At 44.8% G+C, this 18,120-nt stretch overlaps 1 protein-coding gene across 1 annotated transcript in view; it reads right to left on the bottom strand.

Annotated features, from left to right (window-relative positions):
- Nucleotides 1–3,189: 3,189 nt before the first annotated feature.
- Nucleotides 3,190–18,120, bottom strand: part of STS (steroid sulfatase) — an 84,508-nt gene continuing 69,577 nt past the window's right edge. Inside the window, exons 8-9 of the mRNA XM_007449896.1 lie at nucleotides 15,715–15,836; nucleotides 3,190–3,563 (exon numbers count right to left, since the gene is read on the bottom strand). Of these exons, the coding sequence (XP_007449958.1) occupies nucleotides 3,190–3,563; nucleotides 15,715–15,836 (496 nt within the window). The remainder of the gene's footprint in view (nucleotides 3,564–15,714; nucleotides 15,837–18,120) is intronic.

The following is an 18,120-nucleotide window of genomic DNA, read 5'->3' as shown; positions in this document are numbered from 1 at the left end:
TCGAAAGGTAGAGAAGAGAGGGCAAGGTTTGTCATATCAAAATTTAGACTCTCCCCTGCCCCAAACATCTGTTGAGCAAAGAAGCTGCTTCAGCTGGGGCCAGGACCGGTTAAGACTTCCAAGGTCCAGGAAGGAAACATATGCATAAGATTCAAGATAAAGACAGGTTACATAACAACAGAAACCATATTAAAACACGCAAGAATTCTATTTTATGACTGCGTTGGTACCTGTGCGCCTATGATCTTCAACCCCAAATGTTCAGTTTTTGTTTCTGACGTTAAAAAGACATTAGACATTTTTCTGTGAGCCCCTGAAAAGAGGCCATGTGCGTGATGGATAACTTGGCCCTTGCCCTGCCCTCTAATCATGAAAGTCATGGGCTATTTATTTCTTAGCCATCTCTATACTTCCTACCCCTCCCCGGAGCCTCAGACATTCCATAAATATTTGCTGAACTAAAACCCATATTCCCCATCAATTAACATCGTGCCCCAAACATAGGAAACACTCCGCACGCTTGCTGAATTGAGTCCTGTGGGAAAGCACGGCACGACAGCACAGAATGTTTAATTGCCAAGGAAAATTTTATTTTAATTTTGCATTAACATCAGGACAAGGTTCTGGGAAACCTGCACAGAGGCAAACACTTCACAGATCGCACTGTTCAGACAGATGCCAAATACTTTTCCCGTTTCTTTACCCTTCACTGGATGTCCTTCAGGGCTACCTGAAATCTGTTTCCTTTCTTTAATCCTTAATTACCTTGATACGTAGGTTGTGATTTTGCTTTTCATGCAGTGATACTGACATCGTCAAATAGTGCCCTGTCTATAGACTAGTGTTTGCTTAGCCTTTAACATCTATGAAATGCTAGAAATACAAAGGTTTTTTTTAAAAGAATTTGTTTAAAGCTTCAAAACTCACTAAGGTTTGCACATACAGCTCAAGAGGCCACACCGATGGGAATTCCAATTTCCTGCTGTACATTCCAAGCAAAACTTTCAGATGGTAAGTGGTCTGAAGTCTATGGTAATTATGATTATGACAAATAAACCTGATTTTCAAATACGGTGAAACAGAAGGGTGATCCAAGTTATTTTGAGGCAAATACTTTAAAGCTCCTTGTAGCCCAGAGGTATATGGATTCTTCATTGGCTGTTACCATTGTACAGATTAAACAATTAATTCTGTACAAAGCTATGTATTTACATCATCTATAAAACTCCTTCAAGTTATTTTACCCTCAAACACATGTTCTTACATCATAAAATGTTTTGTAAAAGTCCATCTGCATTGAGTACGTTCAATTCTGAGTAAACATGATCATCTTCAAACGTAACTTCATAACAGTAGCTTTATATAGTTTCTGTATGATAATAGCAATAATCTTAACACATTAGTAACATGCTGCTGCATTCTTTCATGAGACTATTTCCTAAAACAATGTGACAGATTTCGGGCAATTTCTGCAATGAGAAATCCGCATTAAAAGAAAGAATCCTGTTTGTTTTCCAACTTTAAACCATTCCCAGGGAGTGGGCGGGGGGGCGGGGAGGCGGGAATCTTTTCTCTTTTTTAAGAAAAAGAAGGATTAAAATCTGAAATAGTAGACCTTAAAGAGGAGCTGGGGACATGCTGCTGGATCTTAGAAATTCTTCAGTGGACACAAACAGAGGAAACGAGAGTCCACTGTCAGAAAGCCTGAGCCACACTGTACACATTCTCTCCAAAGTGCCCGGAGGGGTCAAAGGGTACCAGTGGGGTGGGGTATTCCATTGGCCTGCACTCTTGTGGGATCGAGAAAACCCTGAGCCAAGAGCAGATGTTCAGACATGTTCCCGAAAGAGATGAATGGGAGGCAGATGGACCACAGCTCCTGAGGATGGATCAGTAAAGGAATCTGCATGATATTGTTGGAGGATGTTCAGCGCCTGAAGGTGACCTAAGTGCTCTCTGCACAGGTGAATCCTTTCCTCAGGAGGGGCTGGTGGCTCTGACGTTGGAACTCTCTCCAGCTGTGCCCCTAACCCCCAGTCTGCGACGTGACCTGGTTATGCCTCATCCTGTGTTACTGAGGTTGCAGGAAATGGAATTCAAACAAAATTGCACATCTCATGGTGGAGGCATAGATATTTCTTAGCCACAGGATCAGACCACAGAAAACACAAGTACGGACAAGAACCACCTTCTCTCTTCATTAAATTCTGCAAGAACTCAAGATGTCCCGTTCATGGGTATGGGTCGTGGATGGATTGCTTGTGTCTTTCTCCCCCCATGAAATATCGCACATTTTACATGCCAAAAATTCTGAATCCTGTTAGAAGGGATTCCAGGGACTGCAGCATCACTGAAGTGGCCTTTGAGTTCAGAACCTCTGTTCACCAAAGAAACAGCAGAACCCAAGTAGAATGCTGCAAATTATGGGATGCAAATCCGTACAGGAGAGATTTGTCTTGGCATTACTGCTCCTGAGGGATTTCACCAAAAGGCTGCAGCACAGACAGAGCTGTGAGCCTCTACTGTTTTTACTTAAATAGTGATAAGCTTCTAAATACTGTAAACTTCTCGAAGAAACTGTGTATATATATAAACATATATATCATGAATAGTATTTCATATTATTGCAAATAATACTGACAGTAATTGCCTTCCAATAACCAAATTGGAACTTACCATCATCCATGATGGGTCAAGATGGTCTTTTACTCATTATAACGTTGCATGTGTTGGATTTAGTAAACACTCTTTAAATTTTATTCTTTTTCGTGATGCGCTATAAGGGGAATCACAGTGGCCACAGCATCACATCAGCTTGTGGAGTAAGTGATGCCTTATGTCGTGGATCACATGCATTGGCTGAGAGATGAACAGGTTACCTGTGCAACTTCCTGCTCTCCGTCTGCACTGGTGTTGGCCAGACTCAGTGAAGTCCCGCCTACCGCATTCATGTAACGTTGGCCTTGGAAGACATGACTAAGGCCTATGCCTCTGTTTACCGCAACCCCTGATTTTTTCCCCAGGGCGTAAATGTGGGGTTTTGATGGCGCCTCCAGGTGAGAAGACAGAGAAAAGGGATCTGAGTCCCGGGGTGGAAGCCGCCAGGGCTGGCTTCACCCATTGCCACTCCCCGAGCTCGCCTGTGATGCAGCAGGTGGGGTGGCCCCGGGCGCCCCCAGACGCACATGGCTAACGGCTTCCTCTCCCAACCTGCTTCTCCCAGTCACACTGGCAAGACAGGCCTGACGATGAGCAACACATCTGAAGCCACGGCTTCCAGATAAGGTTCCCCAGCGACAGCTGATTGGGGACGTCCCGCAGGGTCTCAGCGTGGCGGGCTGCCGCTTCCTGCATGGTCTCCAGGATCTCCCGGAACCGGGGCTGTGACGTCGGAGTTAACGGGTTTCTCTCCCTGGGGTCTTGCGAGATGTCAAAGAGCAGAGGCGGGTCGTGGTAGGTGACGTATTGCCCGTGACAGAAACACACGTGGGTGGTAAAGCATCCGTTGGCGCCCTCGGGGAAGAACTTGGGTGTGAAGAAAAAGGCTTTCCAGATGGACGTGCCTGAGGTTGACAAGGACAGAAGTGGGTTTCGTGGGGACAGGGTCATCAGAGTCACCCCCAAAGAGAACATGCACAGAAATCACCCTGCCGTGCGCTGCCAGAAGGCAGAGACCTACCACTCGATTATGCATGGAATGGATTTCTCATGCGTAAGGCTCAAAAGAGTAAGAGACATAGCTTATAAAAAAACAAACCCCATGCATTGCTGTTTAACTGCAACAGAACAAGAGACGAAGCTGATTATGCAATAGCTGTTAGGATGCAAATTTAACCATATTAGAACTGTGGCATTTCCTCCTTAATCCATCTCTCTCTCTCTCCCTCTCTCTTTCTCTCTCTCTCTCTTCCATCTTTTTCCCAACCCCTAATTGCTTGGGAGAAGCTGGTGAGAAAGGAAAAAACCTTACTAATTGTTTGAGCAGAGAACTCTAAGAGGACTGTCACAGTTCAGTCTCATAAACTTGACAGCTTGCCGCTGCGCTGGAGCAGGCACTCAGCAAATACACACTGACTAACAGACTCTAAGCTCCGAGCTCTGACCCTTTTTGTTCTCTAACTTCAAGATGCTAAGCTTCGCAGCCTGTGTTTCTGTTTAAAACAAAGTGGAGGGAAGAGGGAGGCTCAGTGCTAATATGTACGTGAGATGGTAAAACGCGACACACACACACACACATATACACATGTGTACACATACATACAGCCATCAGGAACCATCTGAAACACGCTAGGACCTCAGCTAACAGTTGATTTCCTCCCTTTTAAGAAAGCCCAGATGCAGCCCATCCAGAATTTAGTGAGGCTGGGCGTGAGGATGGGGAGAAATTGCAGCTGGGTTTCAGAAATGATCTTTTGGGGGTGAAGAAAATGTTCTGATGTTAGATTGCACTATAGTCGTAGAACTCTATACATTTACTAAAAATGGTTGAATTGGAAGTCTATGCTCTATATGTGGTACCTTAATAAAGGTGCTAAAAATTCCAAATTGACCCCAGAGTAGGATGGTTACATAGTTTTTAAAATGTAACTTCTGTGTTCCATTAAACACCCAATATTGCCATTTTTAGAAAAAATTAATTTACAAACAAATAATTGTGAAATGTTTGGTTTCCTGTTTATCCTACAATGTTATGACTTTCTGAAAGCTGACTACTAATCACACATGCTCTGACAGAGGTCTAAAACCTGCTTCCTGGGTAGAAAAAGGTGGCAGATCAAAACACAGTTAACACGTATGAACCAAGCAGAATTAGGTGCAGACCGAAAATTTCCTTCTTTGCTTTATCCTTTCAGCTTTTTTATATAAAACCATAGAGACTGTCCCACTAGAAAGCATCACACACCTATTTAATTCACTTCGATCATTTGTTTGCATGGAGATGGTGATTTTGTAGTTACAGCTATCGAGTGGCCCATGGGTCCAAATGCAAAAGAAATTAATGGAATTAACAGAAAACAATTGCCATGGGTCCCGCGTTCTCCCCAAACAGCCCCTGACCTCAGACAAGCATATTCAAAGGTGACCTAACCTTTCTGGTTTGGAGAAGAGCCGGGCAGCCCAGACAAGCAATGTGCATATGGCCCAGATGAATATACTGAAGGGATCCATAACGGGGAACCTCCCGTCCGTCGCGTAGTTGATGCTGGGAGAGATGGCACTTACTGGCTGTGTCGCTTTACACAACTTACAGGTCAGCACCTGCCTTCTCGAGATGAATTCAGGCTGTGAGGCTGCAGGAAGCATTCCAGGGCCTGCTTTCCCTCTCCAGCAGAAGGTAATGAGGAAGCAGGTTACCTTCAAATTCTTTCCGTCCCCCCTTCTCATTCCCCTTGACCCCTAGATCTCCTTCAGAAGCCTTTTCGGCAGCGAGAAGCTGCAGCCACTTAGAATCTGTCCTCCATCAGGGTCAGCGGGGCCGAGGCTGTTACAGACAGAGGCCTGGGGAAGCAAGGCTCTTCTGCTCCAGCCCAAAAGCTGCAAATCCGGTGGCTGTTTTGAACTTGACATTCGAGTCAAGTCTTGGTGTGCTTAAAACTCCAAGAGAGTACAGGCTCCCGGAACAAATTCATTTAAGGGCCTGCCCTACCCGCTTGCTTTTGAAAGCCATGCACGTAGATTCCGTCACTAGCCACCTGAGCTCTGTCCTGCCCAGGTGTGAACAGACGGGCGGGCAGTTTTTTGTTTTTTTTTTCCGGTACGCGGGCCTCTCGCTGTTGTGGCCTCTCCCGTTGCGGAGCACAGGCTCCGGACGCGCAGGCTCAGCGGCCATGGCTCACGGGCCCAGCCGCTCCACGGCACGTGGGATCTTCCCGGACCGGGGCACGAACCCGCGTCCCCTGCATTGGCAGGCGGACTCCCAACCACTGCACCACCAGGGAAGCCCGGGCGGGCAGTTTTAAGGACCAGTCAGTAAATACACCTCCAGCATCCTCACAGGGAGCAGCGGTGGTATGGCAACGTAGCTCGGACAAGTGCAGAATGTAGAATTAATTTTTCTGAAGATTTGTTGGGTAAAAGCTATAGGGGTGTTTGCCTTTTTATAGTGCAATTTGGACTTTGGACACTTTTTATAGAAAGATACATTGAGTATTCTCTGTATTATTTCTTTAGACCACTTTGGAGTTGCTCAAATGAGAGCAACTGGACTGCATTTTACTGCATGTAGGTGTATAAGATACGAAGCCTTACTTCAGGGTCTGTTCTGTTGCTCACCAAAAACTCAGGAATCGACACTGTCAGAGGTGTCATTTCAACAGAAAGAAAGTAAATCAGTAGAGCATGTGATAAAACAGGAGGCACCTGGTGTCACCTTATATTTCTAATAGGTATATTTATTCCTGTTTACCAAAATTATTTTAATAATGTATTTCATCCTGGATTTCTCCATATACTACTAAAAAAATGTTGAGTTAAAAAAGTGTTTTTCTCTATTGTTAAAATTCCAGTCCACTCCGAACAAAGGATGCTTCTGTCTCACCTCTGTCACAGATAAATATTTTGACCACCACGGGATCTGAATCTTTCTTACAATTGAGGCCCACTGACCAGAGGAAGCAATTATTACATTTTCTAGGGAGAATGCAGGAAAATTAAATGGAACATTTTTTTCAAAAAAATAGCCTAAGTAGTGATGGGAACAATAATTCGACTTAGGTTTAAAATACGCTCCAAAATTTAAGAGAAATAATTGTGACTATTAGAGGACAAAGATGACATACAATTAGAGGGCTGCTTTGTCAAGGCCATAGAAAATGCTGTGGAGGGCTTCCCTGGTAGCGCAGTGGTTGGGAGTCCGCCTGCCGATGCAGGGGACACAGGTTCGTGCCCCGGTCTGGGAAGATCCCACATGCTGTGGAGCGGCTGGGCCCGTGAGCCATGGCCGCTGAGCCTGCGCGTCCGGAGCCTGTGCTACGCAACGGGAGAGGCCACGGCAGTGAGAGGCCCGCGTACCGCAAAAAAAAAACAAAAAAAAATGCTATGGAGATCACTACCTACCTGTGAAACCCATTTTTATGCAAAATCACCAATGGAAAAAAGCTGAGTGGATTCCTGAGAAAAGAAAGTTTACAGTCCTTTGACAAAAAGGCAAATAGAGTTTAAGTGAGAAAAACTTGACTCCTAAGCTAGATCCTGAACTCAGCACCTTTCAAGTGTAATCCTAAAACAGCTATTTCATCCAAATTAAAACAAGCAGTGGGTTCCTGGGATTTCTTGGGGACCTGAGGGGCGTGAGAGCCCAGGACAGGAACAGCTGTTGTGATGTTGATCACTTCCAGGGACGCAGCCACCAGAAAAGGTTCAGAGGTCCGTTGGCAGAGAAACCCCAAGCCTGAGCACACAGGGTCCCCAAGAACAGAAACAGAGAGAATGCAGAGCCCGTTTTTTTCTGTCCGTGCGGCACTGGAACCACCTTCTGCAGATATTAGATGCTAAGTTCTGCCTAACAGATGCCAGTCTGCTTTGCAAAGTGTTTTTCCCTTCATGCGAGGATTTTTGCCGGTCTAGAGCCACGGCCAGCATCAAGGGGAGACATCCTTGTCTCCGAGCTCAGAAGTGTTTCCTGTTTTGGTGGCTCGTTGACTACGATCTGCTTGAACTCCCCTCCCCTTTCTGATGGCTCTGACAGTGTGGGTTCCAATCCCAGCTTTGCGATTTCCTAGCTGTGGGATGCTGGGCGCGGCTGTTAACCTCTCAGGGCCGCAGCTCCTTTTCTGATAAGTGAGGATAATAATAGTACTGGTCTCGGGGATTTGCTTTGGGGGTTAACAATCCATCCCCACGTGTAAAGCTCTCAGAACAATGCCAGGTGCATAGTAATAACCACCTTTGCGTTCGCTTTGAATATAAAGCTGCCGTCAGTCTAAGACAAAAACACTAGTTTCTTTATGCTCTTAAACCTGTTGCCACTGTAATACAAGTCTTAGGACACCTTCCCCCTCCTCCTAAGGATTCTTAAACAATATGGACAACAAAATTTACATGGCTTCAACACATTGGCTCTTAATTTATCACTCAGATTTAGACATCCATTGATGAATGTTGTTGAACAGCTAGTCTTGGCAAGATTTATTTTGGATGCTTGGAGGATTCCGCCTACATACAGAAGCCACCCAGAGTCATTTGGGGTTTTCGGTCTTAGTGTTTCCCACTACGTAGTGCCATCTTGGAGTCCTTCTAGAAGTATTTCAAAGACTTTTGTGTTTTCCCACTGTGAGCGGCCCATACCGCCCCCCTGGGACCCTCAGCTTGCCCCCTTAGTAATGTTGATCTCATCTCGTGGACGGACGTCTGAAAATCCACCCCAAGGTCCCCACGCTCATGGCGACCTCCTTGCTTCCACGATGCCCCCCAACCGTGTTCCCCTGTCCTGAGTCAGCCACCCGACATCAATGCCACATTCTTGTCTTAGACCCAAAGATCCTAGGATGGGGGCCCACATGGAGCCACCTAGGACACCAGTGTCTTCACACATGCTCCCAGAGAAGTGTGCACCCAAGGGCTCCTGTTCTTGACCCCTGAGACTCGTGTCCACCCATTCTCTGTAGCCCAGACCCTCAATGACCCAGTACAGGGCTCATGGATTATAGACCCGGTTCTGCCAGCTTCCTGCGCTGGTTGCACTGAGACTCAAGATACAAAAACACTGAGAAGGAAGAGGAAGCAGGTAAGGGCTGTGACCCAGAGCACCTGCTTTTAAATTCAGATTTAGAGGAACCCTAGCTCCATGAGTGATGCCTAAGTGCCCGAAAGCAAAACACTCCCTTTGACTAAGCATTTGTTTTTGTATTTGGGGGGACGGAATTATGAATCCTGTACTGAGTGGGTACACAAGGCGTGCTAAAGTCTCCCACCCCCCTTCACTGTCTCTGTGTGTTGAAATCCTATCCATTGTTCAAGGTCCGACAACCCTTCCTCCGTGAGCCTGTCCAGGTCTCCAGCCAGAGGCTACCCCTGTTTCCTGGCGCCTCTCAGCAGTTTCTACCGTGCATTCAGCCCTGAAGGGCTACCACGGTCTGTGGACTCCATTTCTTTCTAGGTTACTCGCTCTCTGAACACAAGAACTGTTATCTCCCACGTGTGCTAAATGCCCAGTACCTAGAGCCTTACATAGGAGAGTGAATGTACCTGTGAATCGCCAGCGCCCAGGGCCTTACATAGAACAGATGCTCAATAAAAATGTGCTGGTAAATTAATGATGAACGGGCCAACGGGATGATCAGGAAGACACTGAAAAAGAGGGAAGAAGCCAACTGCCACCACGGAAGCCGGCATGGGCGCAGACAGGAAGCCTGGCATGTTCTGTGCGTCTCTCCTCCAGAGCCACTGGGGGCATCCTGCCTAAAATCACTCAGCGCCAACACAGCCTCCAGCCAGCCAGAGATCCAAGCTGCTTGGTGACATTTGGTCACGGCAGATAAATGAGCCAGGAAGTCAGAGATTTCTCGGGGTGTCTCCACGTCACCTTTGCCTTCTAGAAAGTGTGTGCACAGAGGCATGTGCAGGGTGGACATGGCGGCAGTGGGAGGGTGTGGATCAGGGTCAGAGTTCATCCAGGGGAGACCAGAGCTGAGGTCCCCAAGGATGGGTGGACTCAGGGTATGAGAGGACACGAATGAATTCCAGAAACAGTCCATGGGGCTGTGGAGATGGCCAGAGAGACAACAGTGAGAAAAAAGAATCATCTTTGCAAGTGTGAATAAAAGCACTATTGTCTTGGGGGAAGACATTCCAATTTACCACGGGGCAGACTCTCAAAGTAGCCAGTGCTGCTTTAGCACCAGCTTTGCAGTCAACTCTTGTTACTGCACGCCTGTTCTGTGACCTCTGACACCTCTTCGTCCTCATCTGTAAATAACTTTGGTAGAGACTGAAACTATCCTCAGGCTCCCACAGTTGTGGGGTGTCACCAGGGCACACACACACCCATAATGAAGGCTACACTGTCCGATACCAGGTGTGCACAGGTGACCAACTTCTGGCCTGGGGAACATCATCCTTTCCATCCATCGCTCCCTCCTGCTGCCCATAGGTGGACACTGTCACCCTTCTCCACACAGAAGCTGCTGCATCCTCCAGGTGGTGGGACGGAGCTTGGTGTCTGCATCCCTGAAACTCTGTGGACCACCTACCGCTAGACTTCACTCACGAGATGAAGACAGAAACCTCCCTCTGATATAAGCTACCGTGACTTTTTGTTTCTGTTACGGCCAAATCTAATACGAATATAATCAAACTCACTTTTAATAAGGAGGATTAAAAGAGGCATCATATGCAAAGAGCATAGCAGAGCGTCTGCTAGACAGCACAGGAGATACAGAATAAACGTAAGGGTGCAGTGTATTGTTATCAAGTGTGCCTTCAAAAGACATGCAGTGGTCAAATAAAAAAAGATGACGCGTTTCAAGAATAAGAGATTAACAGAGGGAAAAGCCTAAAACCACCTAGAAAACATTTGTGGATAGAAGATCCGAAGGTGAGGAAGACACAAATATTTAATTTAAATATGAATACCTAATATAAATACTTAATACAAATACTCACTACAACATGCCTTGGTTAGAACTAAAATGTTCCCATAGAAAATGCCCAGGTCTGCTAGCAGATGGAAGCAAATCAGGACGGAGTTAGAAACAAGCAGGAATACTGTGAGAGCTGACACATGCCCCATGCTGACGTCGAAGAAGAGAGATGTGCAAAATATTGCAGCAAATCAGTAGGAGCGAGTATGTCAGGGGGAAAAGGGCAGAATAAGTGGCCTATGGTAGTTGCGAATAAGCTGGGCGCTGCGCTAACACTGGAGGACTCATTCAGAAACACTGTGCTTTTGGCATTTGAGAAAGAAACTCCCATTTTGATGTATTTTGTCTCTGTAAGGAAGCAAGGTTGCATTGCGACAAATGAACGGAAGTCGTGGCTGACACGTTTTTCGTCCAAGAATTAATGTAATCTTAGGTCAGACATGCGAAAACTTTAGTCGAAAAGTATTAGATGTCTGTAGAGAACAGACCTGTGGTTGCCAAGGGGGAGGGATTTGGGGGAGGGATGGATTGGGAGTTTGGGATTAGCAGATACAAACTATTATATATAGAATGGATAAACAACAAGGTCCTACTGTAGAGCCCAGGGAACTGTACTCAATATCCTGTGATAAACCATAATGGAAAAGAATACGAAAAAGAATAGATATGTGTGTATAACTGAGTCACTTTGAGCTACAGCCGAAATTAGCACAACATTGTCAATCAACTATACTACCATAAAAAAAAAGTAGATGTATGTTTCAAAAATGGTCTAATATTATTTATAAGGTAATAGGAAGTACCATATAAAAACACATGTTTGATAGGCCAAGTGGGAGAAAACAAAAAAAATCCATTTATGACAGTGTTTCTCCATTAAAGGGAATGGATGGTTGGGACGATAAGCCCGTTACTGAAGAGTCTGAGGGATAATGAAATAAAACAAATTGAAAAAACATTGAACACAATTTCCGGGAAACCTTCTCCGTCCTCCTACATCACCATCACACCTTCTCTTAAGCTGTGGGCAAGGCAGATTCCGTCCAACCTGGGACACATCACCCTGCGTTCCTACAATTACACGCACACACGTCCCGCGATACCAGGCTGAGAAGGCAGGTGGAGGAATTAGTGGGTGAATATCGCAAAGGTCAAGAGCTGCTGGGAATGCAGCCTTTGGTCGAGATTTTCAACCAAAAGGAAAAGGAAATCCTAAGACTTGAAATATATGCTTGAAGTGATTTACGTATATGCGCTTCTTCCTAATTGCAACACAAGTTCTGGCTGGGCGAGGGCTTCTCCTTCTTAAGGTAAGCTGGAGTACAGGAAAGTTCTCTGCAGCTTTCATTTGAAAATGCCACAGCCCCCGTGAGTTCAGCCTCAGCCCTCGATTTGTTGTTTCTGACCCCTCAGGTTTAACTTCCGATAATCAGACAAAGGAGAATCAGACACAACCAACACAAACTGAAGTCATTAATAAAGACAAAAACTAAGCATAGCCTTTCTTACACCAATCAACTCCTGAGACATAGGCAGCTGTAATTAGAATCTTCTCTCTTTTCTTAGGTGCATTTTAGAGGCAAAATTAATTTTTTTTAATTTTGATTAGTAATTTATTTTATTTTTTTAACATCTTTATTGGGGTATAATTGCTTTACAATGGTGTGTTAGTTTCTGCTTTATAACAAAGTGAATCAAAATTAATTTTTTAACTGGATGAAAATCTTAGTGAACAAAGCAAGCATTTTTTCCCTCAATTACTATTGTAATGCTGTTGCAATTTTAAACCTCACTTATCTCCTATTTTCAAAAAAAAGGCACCTTTAAAAGAGCTAGATATAAACAAATTTCTTTGGAATGAATTCTAATTTCCTACTGCTTTTTGTTGTGATTTAAGATTTTAAAAAATTATTTTGAAGACTTAAAAGTCAAAATTGTGTATCGTTTTTCTATAAACAATGTACGCTTCAGGTGTACTCTTGAGTTTTCTCAAATGATGCTTTAAAAAAAAGTCACAAGAGAGAAGTTTCCAACAAACTTGAATTGAAAAGCTAGCAGGATTTATGGGGCTCCATGGATTCCACATCAGCAGAACCACATCCCACGGATTTTTGCACGACCAGCTGGCCTGGAAAGTCTCACACTAATGCGAGCATTTAGTTTATAGACTTACATTCATCCGCTCAAAAATCTGCAGCAGAATCTCAGAGCTAACTACCAGTCTTTTAAGATAAATTTTACCATAAAATCAAGTTGTCATTACACTGAATTTTTACTAACACTGCTTCATAGGTCAAAACTTAAAGCCAAACTTTTTGAATACACGCAGAACAGTAAATTTAAACTCACAATTCCCACTGTAATGCAAGAAAAGTTACCGGTGTCCTAATAACGCTTTCGTGAGTTCTTCTAAAATGCAATGGGCGTAAGGATATGAGATGATTAAGTCAGGCCATTCAATTTGCTGAGACAACGAAATTACAGAAACATTATCATTAGAGAATTATTCAATTATAGAGAAGACACTGTATATAAAAGCTGAAAGGGGTTCATGTTTTAAAAGGGTGGAAACAGCATTCCAGCTCTAAGTTTTTGGAAAAATGAGTAACAAGTTGGGAATTGTAACATGTAGGCGTCCAACTGATCAAGACAAATGGCAACTGGATCTTAACCACACCACCACTCAGTTCTAGTTTACGGGTACCAGCGTACTTACTGCTGGTAAGCTTGTGCTTTCTGAGCGAGGAACAGGGTGTGCGTTTGCTATGGCTGCCAGTTGCCAGGGTGTCAGTGCTCGCCGCCTGGCTGACTTCCAGGTAGCAGTGCTTTCCCAACGAGCTGGCAAGATGCCTGAGCCATCCGGAGGTGGCTCCAGCTCACTGCTGCCCTGACACTACATTTCTAAACCCTGATCCTAAATGTCTCTCTTCTTTTCTAGCAAAGTATTTGGAGGCTAGGAGGCAGCCCTCTTATCACTGACAATTATGGGAAGTGTCTCCCGTGTAGTGATTACCATAAACTCCTACCAGCACAGATCCGAGACGATGTCAGTCATCTCCTCTAACTAGTACTAGTTTACTTTCTGTATTCTCTAGTTGACAGGTAACTCCACACACACGGGTGACACTTCCTTACACACCTGTGCATTCCCAGCTGTTTGCACAGCCTTCAGCCCATCCTGAGCTAAGAGGTAAGCAACTCCCTGGCAGAGAATTTGGTCTATTTTGCTCACTGACAGGTGCGCAGCCTAGCCCAGAAGGTGCCACTTAGTAGGTGCTCAATAAATACGTGTACAACAAACGAACAGATGAAATACTGAGTAAACAGCCATGGAGCCATGTGTGACAGCCAAGGCAGCAACCATTGTTACTGAGTTTCAGGCACAATCTGAAAAGTAGATGAGACGATTCATAAAACCCATGGTTTCCTGAGACCCTTTAGCTAGATGGACGATTCTGGTGTGGAAACACCGTCATTTTTCCTCGTGTGCTGCTGCTTCAAGACAGAAGGTAGTAAGGAACTGCATAAGAAAAAATGTCACTTGTGTGTTGTCTTAGAAGCAAGTTTTATCCCCAGGCCAGCTGCCTATCAGAATCTGGGTCTTGTTTTTCTCACTTACTCCTACTTTCTGCCTCTTCCTGTCCCTTTTCTGTTTACTCCTCCACATAATGTGCTTCTCCAGCCCCTGATCCAATATGTTTCTTCCGGCTCCACTAACTCGAGGGGGTTGGCTTTATTTAAATGCAATTCTGCAAGGCTCAGGACGTGATATCATCCTTCTTTAAACAGCCAAGAGTCCCCGAGACTTTGTTCTTTACGCTTCTCGCAGGCTCCGTATAAAAGGAAGTGGCGAGGACCACATCTCTCATTTATGATGAGATGGCTCAGATCTAAATGCTGCCAATAATCCTAAAAAGAGACAGCATTCCTATGGGTGTTAGGAATGACGGACACATTGATGAGATACGTAGATAGGATCTCTCTGGGCCTAGAATCGTGCGCCCATGGTTTTGCCATATTGGTCTTCCAGAAGCTATCTCAAGGAAGCCGTCCAGATCGAAAGTACAAACATTGAAGGGTAAACCTGGTGTGATCTCTTTGGGTAACGGAAGGGTTATAATTTTCCACTCTAAGAATAATGGAGCAGCTGCTCTTTAAATGATGTCTTTGGTAAATTGACTGGGTGAGCAGGATAGGGTGAGGGGTACATTGAAATCCAGTATCAGTGTCACCTGAGTTTTTACAAAGTCACCAGCTGCAGGGGATAAACAAGCTGCTCTGAGAATCTCGCCTCTGGGAGCAGAATCCCAACACACACTAGAGAAGTGGGGAGTTTCAATTTCCCACTGAAGAGGAACCTCAAAGTCCAATATCAGCCTCTACCTCTGGGATATACAGCAGGGGTATAATAGTTGCCGGTTTCCCATAGACTCCTAGGCATCTTAGCGATGTGAGCCTTACTGTAATTCTAAGTTTAAATACATGAAAACCAGATGTGAACTTATCACTACACCGACGATTCTCACTTGGTTCCACTTGGTCCTTTCTGCTTTTTAGAAATGCACCCCTGTATCCGCTGTTGGAAAACCCAAAGAAGGTCCCGTCACTGATACAGTGCACGATTTACAACACCCCTGCGTTTGGGAACCATGATAACATCAAAGCGTTTGAACTCTGTCTTAAATATCTACATCTAGCAAATACACACGATCCGTGACCAAACACAGATCGATGAGTCACGACCCCTACCTTCGAGGCTCAGGAGAGAAGGTCGGGCAAACATCTCAGACGCACTCAGTGCCAGTGCAAAGGCTACAGCACAGCAGGCAGAGAACACGGCTTTTGGGGGGGTTGGGGCGGATGGATAAGCATTAACCAGGAAGGGAAAAGAAAGGAAGTCCTCCCAGGTTGAGGGAGCTGCAAGCACAGGCCACGGCAATGTGTGCCACGCTGCCTGGGCAACCAGGGCACCGGGAGGCGAAAGGGAAGAAGGAACGCGGAGGACAGAGAAAAGCAAAACTGAGCATCTTTCGGGCATCTCATGAGAGCAACACCCTCTTGCAATTTCTTCTATTCCCATGGCTGTGACTGCACGTAGCCCTACAAGCATGGAAAGAAAGAAGCGTCTGCTCACTGTTGTGTGGGTGCCAGCGCACGGCATTCAGGTAGAAGTTGCAGTAGTGGAAGAGAAACTCGTGATCCGAACGATGGCTTCTCCCTTGAAGCAGGGGCATCAGGTCACGTCCATCGATGATCCTGGGGGATAAAGCAGGTGGGCATCAGGGGGCCACATCGGCCTTGGGCTAAAACCTCCCGACGTCTGCGCTGTCCTTCCAGCAAATGGGGGGGCATGATAGAGCTACAACATGGTAATGAAGTAACCAACCCAGGACACTAACTGACCCACACTGGGCGCCGTATGCAACGTAGGGAGGCCAGCTCTGCTCGTGCAGGAACTCATTTCATCCTCCAAGCAGCACCGTGAGTTGTGACCAGTATCATTCCAGGATGATGGGATGAAGAAATGGAGTGATTCACCCAACTCCACGTGTGTCGTAAGAGCCAATGGGATTGAAACCCAGCTGACTGGGCGTCTGTGCTTTCCACTGCTTTCCCCTGCTACTGCTCCTATACCGAGTTTTCCGCCTATTGCCTTGGCAAACAGTGTATTCACAAACTACGGATCTATAGAAAATAAGAATTTCTGACAATCTGAGTTTAAAAAAAAAGATAATATACAGCATGGGGAAATTTAGATTGGATAGACTTCAATGCAAATGAAGTTCTAAGTCCTAGGGACGTGATTTGTAAATAATAATGATGATATTAAATACCCCGAAGGTGTAAATGTACTCGCATGCATTTACATATCACATATACACATTACACATATGTTTATGTTCTCAAAGGTAAATATATCTCTTCTATAACTAGGCCGAGAAAGGGAACTTTCCAGATGGTAGGCAATAACTGTATACAACTGCTAAGGAGCAAAATTAAGACTCTTTGGATGTTACATAAAGGAAAAAAGCCTATAATTTTGTTTTGAGTGAAACATACATTAACAGCCACTAGAGAAAATGAAGTTGTTGATTTTACCATTAGGCCACTGCCACCGAAACCTGGGGCTGAAGGCTACTTGGAAAGAGGCAGATTGTTGAACTTGAGGGTTTTCTTTCTCTGATTAAAAACATTCCAAGACAAATATCATATGATATCGCTTATATGTGGAATCTAAAAAAAAGGGTACAAATGAACTTATCTACAAAATAGAAATAGAGTCACAGATGCAGAAAGCAAACTTATGGTCGCCAGGGGTAAAGGCGTGGGCAGAGGGATAAACTGGGAGATTGGGATTGACAATATGCACACTACTATGTATAAAATAGTTAACTAATAAGGACCTACTGTATAGCACAGGGAACTCTACTCAATACTCTGTAATGACCTATGGGGGAAATCACCTTAAAAAGAGTGGATATGTGTATATGTATAACTGAATCACTTTGCTGTACACCTGGAACACAACATTTTACATCAACTACACTCCAACAAAAAATTTTTAAAAAACCCAAAACACTCCATCCCTGGCCCCTCCTACTATGAGGAATTGAGAAACCAGAACTTTAACTTGGTTATATAATGTGGGTAAGCACTCTTGAGAGGTCCTACCTCCCTTGAGTTTTTTTCTTTTTTCTTTGTGGTTTATTTTGGTGTCGCTAAAAATCCCATCACGTAATTAATGCTGACTGCTTCTCTGGTCCCCACCTTAGTTATTAATCATGCACTCCACACAAGTCTACGGAACTGAAAATATTCTATTATTGTAAGTTAAAAATAAGAACAAAAGACAGAATTGGCTCACTTTCCAAGCCTGATTCTCATTTGCCATGAGAGGAACAAGGTAGAGAGATGATTCGATCCAGAAGCAGTGTGTTCTCCGGATACTAGGTCTATCCTGAAATGGCTGATATTGTGAATTTCAAGAAAAACTCAGTCCTTAAGATTAGGAGAGCCTAAGTAGGTGGAAAGGAAGCAAGGGATGAGGGGAGAGGGGCAGAGAGGAGGACCTGAGCATAAAAAGCCCCCAGTGGTGAAAACCCTGAAGGTGAGAGATGGGACAGATGGGCCCGACACCTCTCCACCACCTTTAGCTCCACGTGGAGACAAGGCCTTTCCACGATGGCTCGAGGGTGAGAGTGAATCTCTGTTTCTCTAACTCAATGTCTAGCTCATTTCTCAAAGCTGTTTTTCATCATAAACCCACAAAACTCAGCACTTAAGAACCCAGGAGACAGAACTGTTTTCTTAAGATTGGTATTTCATAACTGAACTGGGCCTGATCCCACAAAGGGGGATTTAATGACAAAAAGAACACTGTATATCTCACAGATTTTTTTTCTGACATGCAAGCAGATTTGTCTCTTTTTTTTAAGGAGGGAAGCAAAGTCTGTTCTGCAAACTTCTTTCTTCTTGCAATGCAGAGACTGATCTCATTTTTGTTTTACATCCTATACCTAACGCACTCTTTCCTGGAAGC

The sequence above is a fragment of the Lipotes vexillifer genome, unplaced genomic scaffold (assembly GCF_000442215.2).
Source record: "Lipotes vexillifer unplaced genomic scaffold, Lipotes_vexillifer_v1.1 scaffold14, whole genome shotgun sequence".
NCBI lineage: Eukaryota > Metazoa > Chordata > Mammalia > Artiodactyla > Lipotidae > Lipotes > Lipotes vexillifer.
This window is presented reverse-complemented; position numbering and strand designations above follow the sequence as displayed.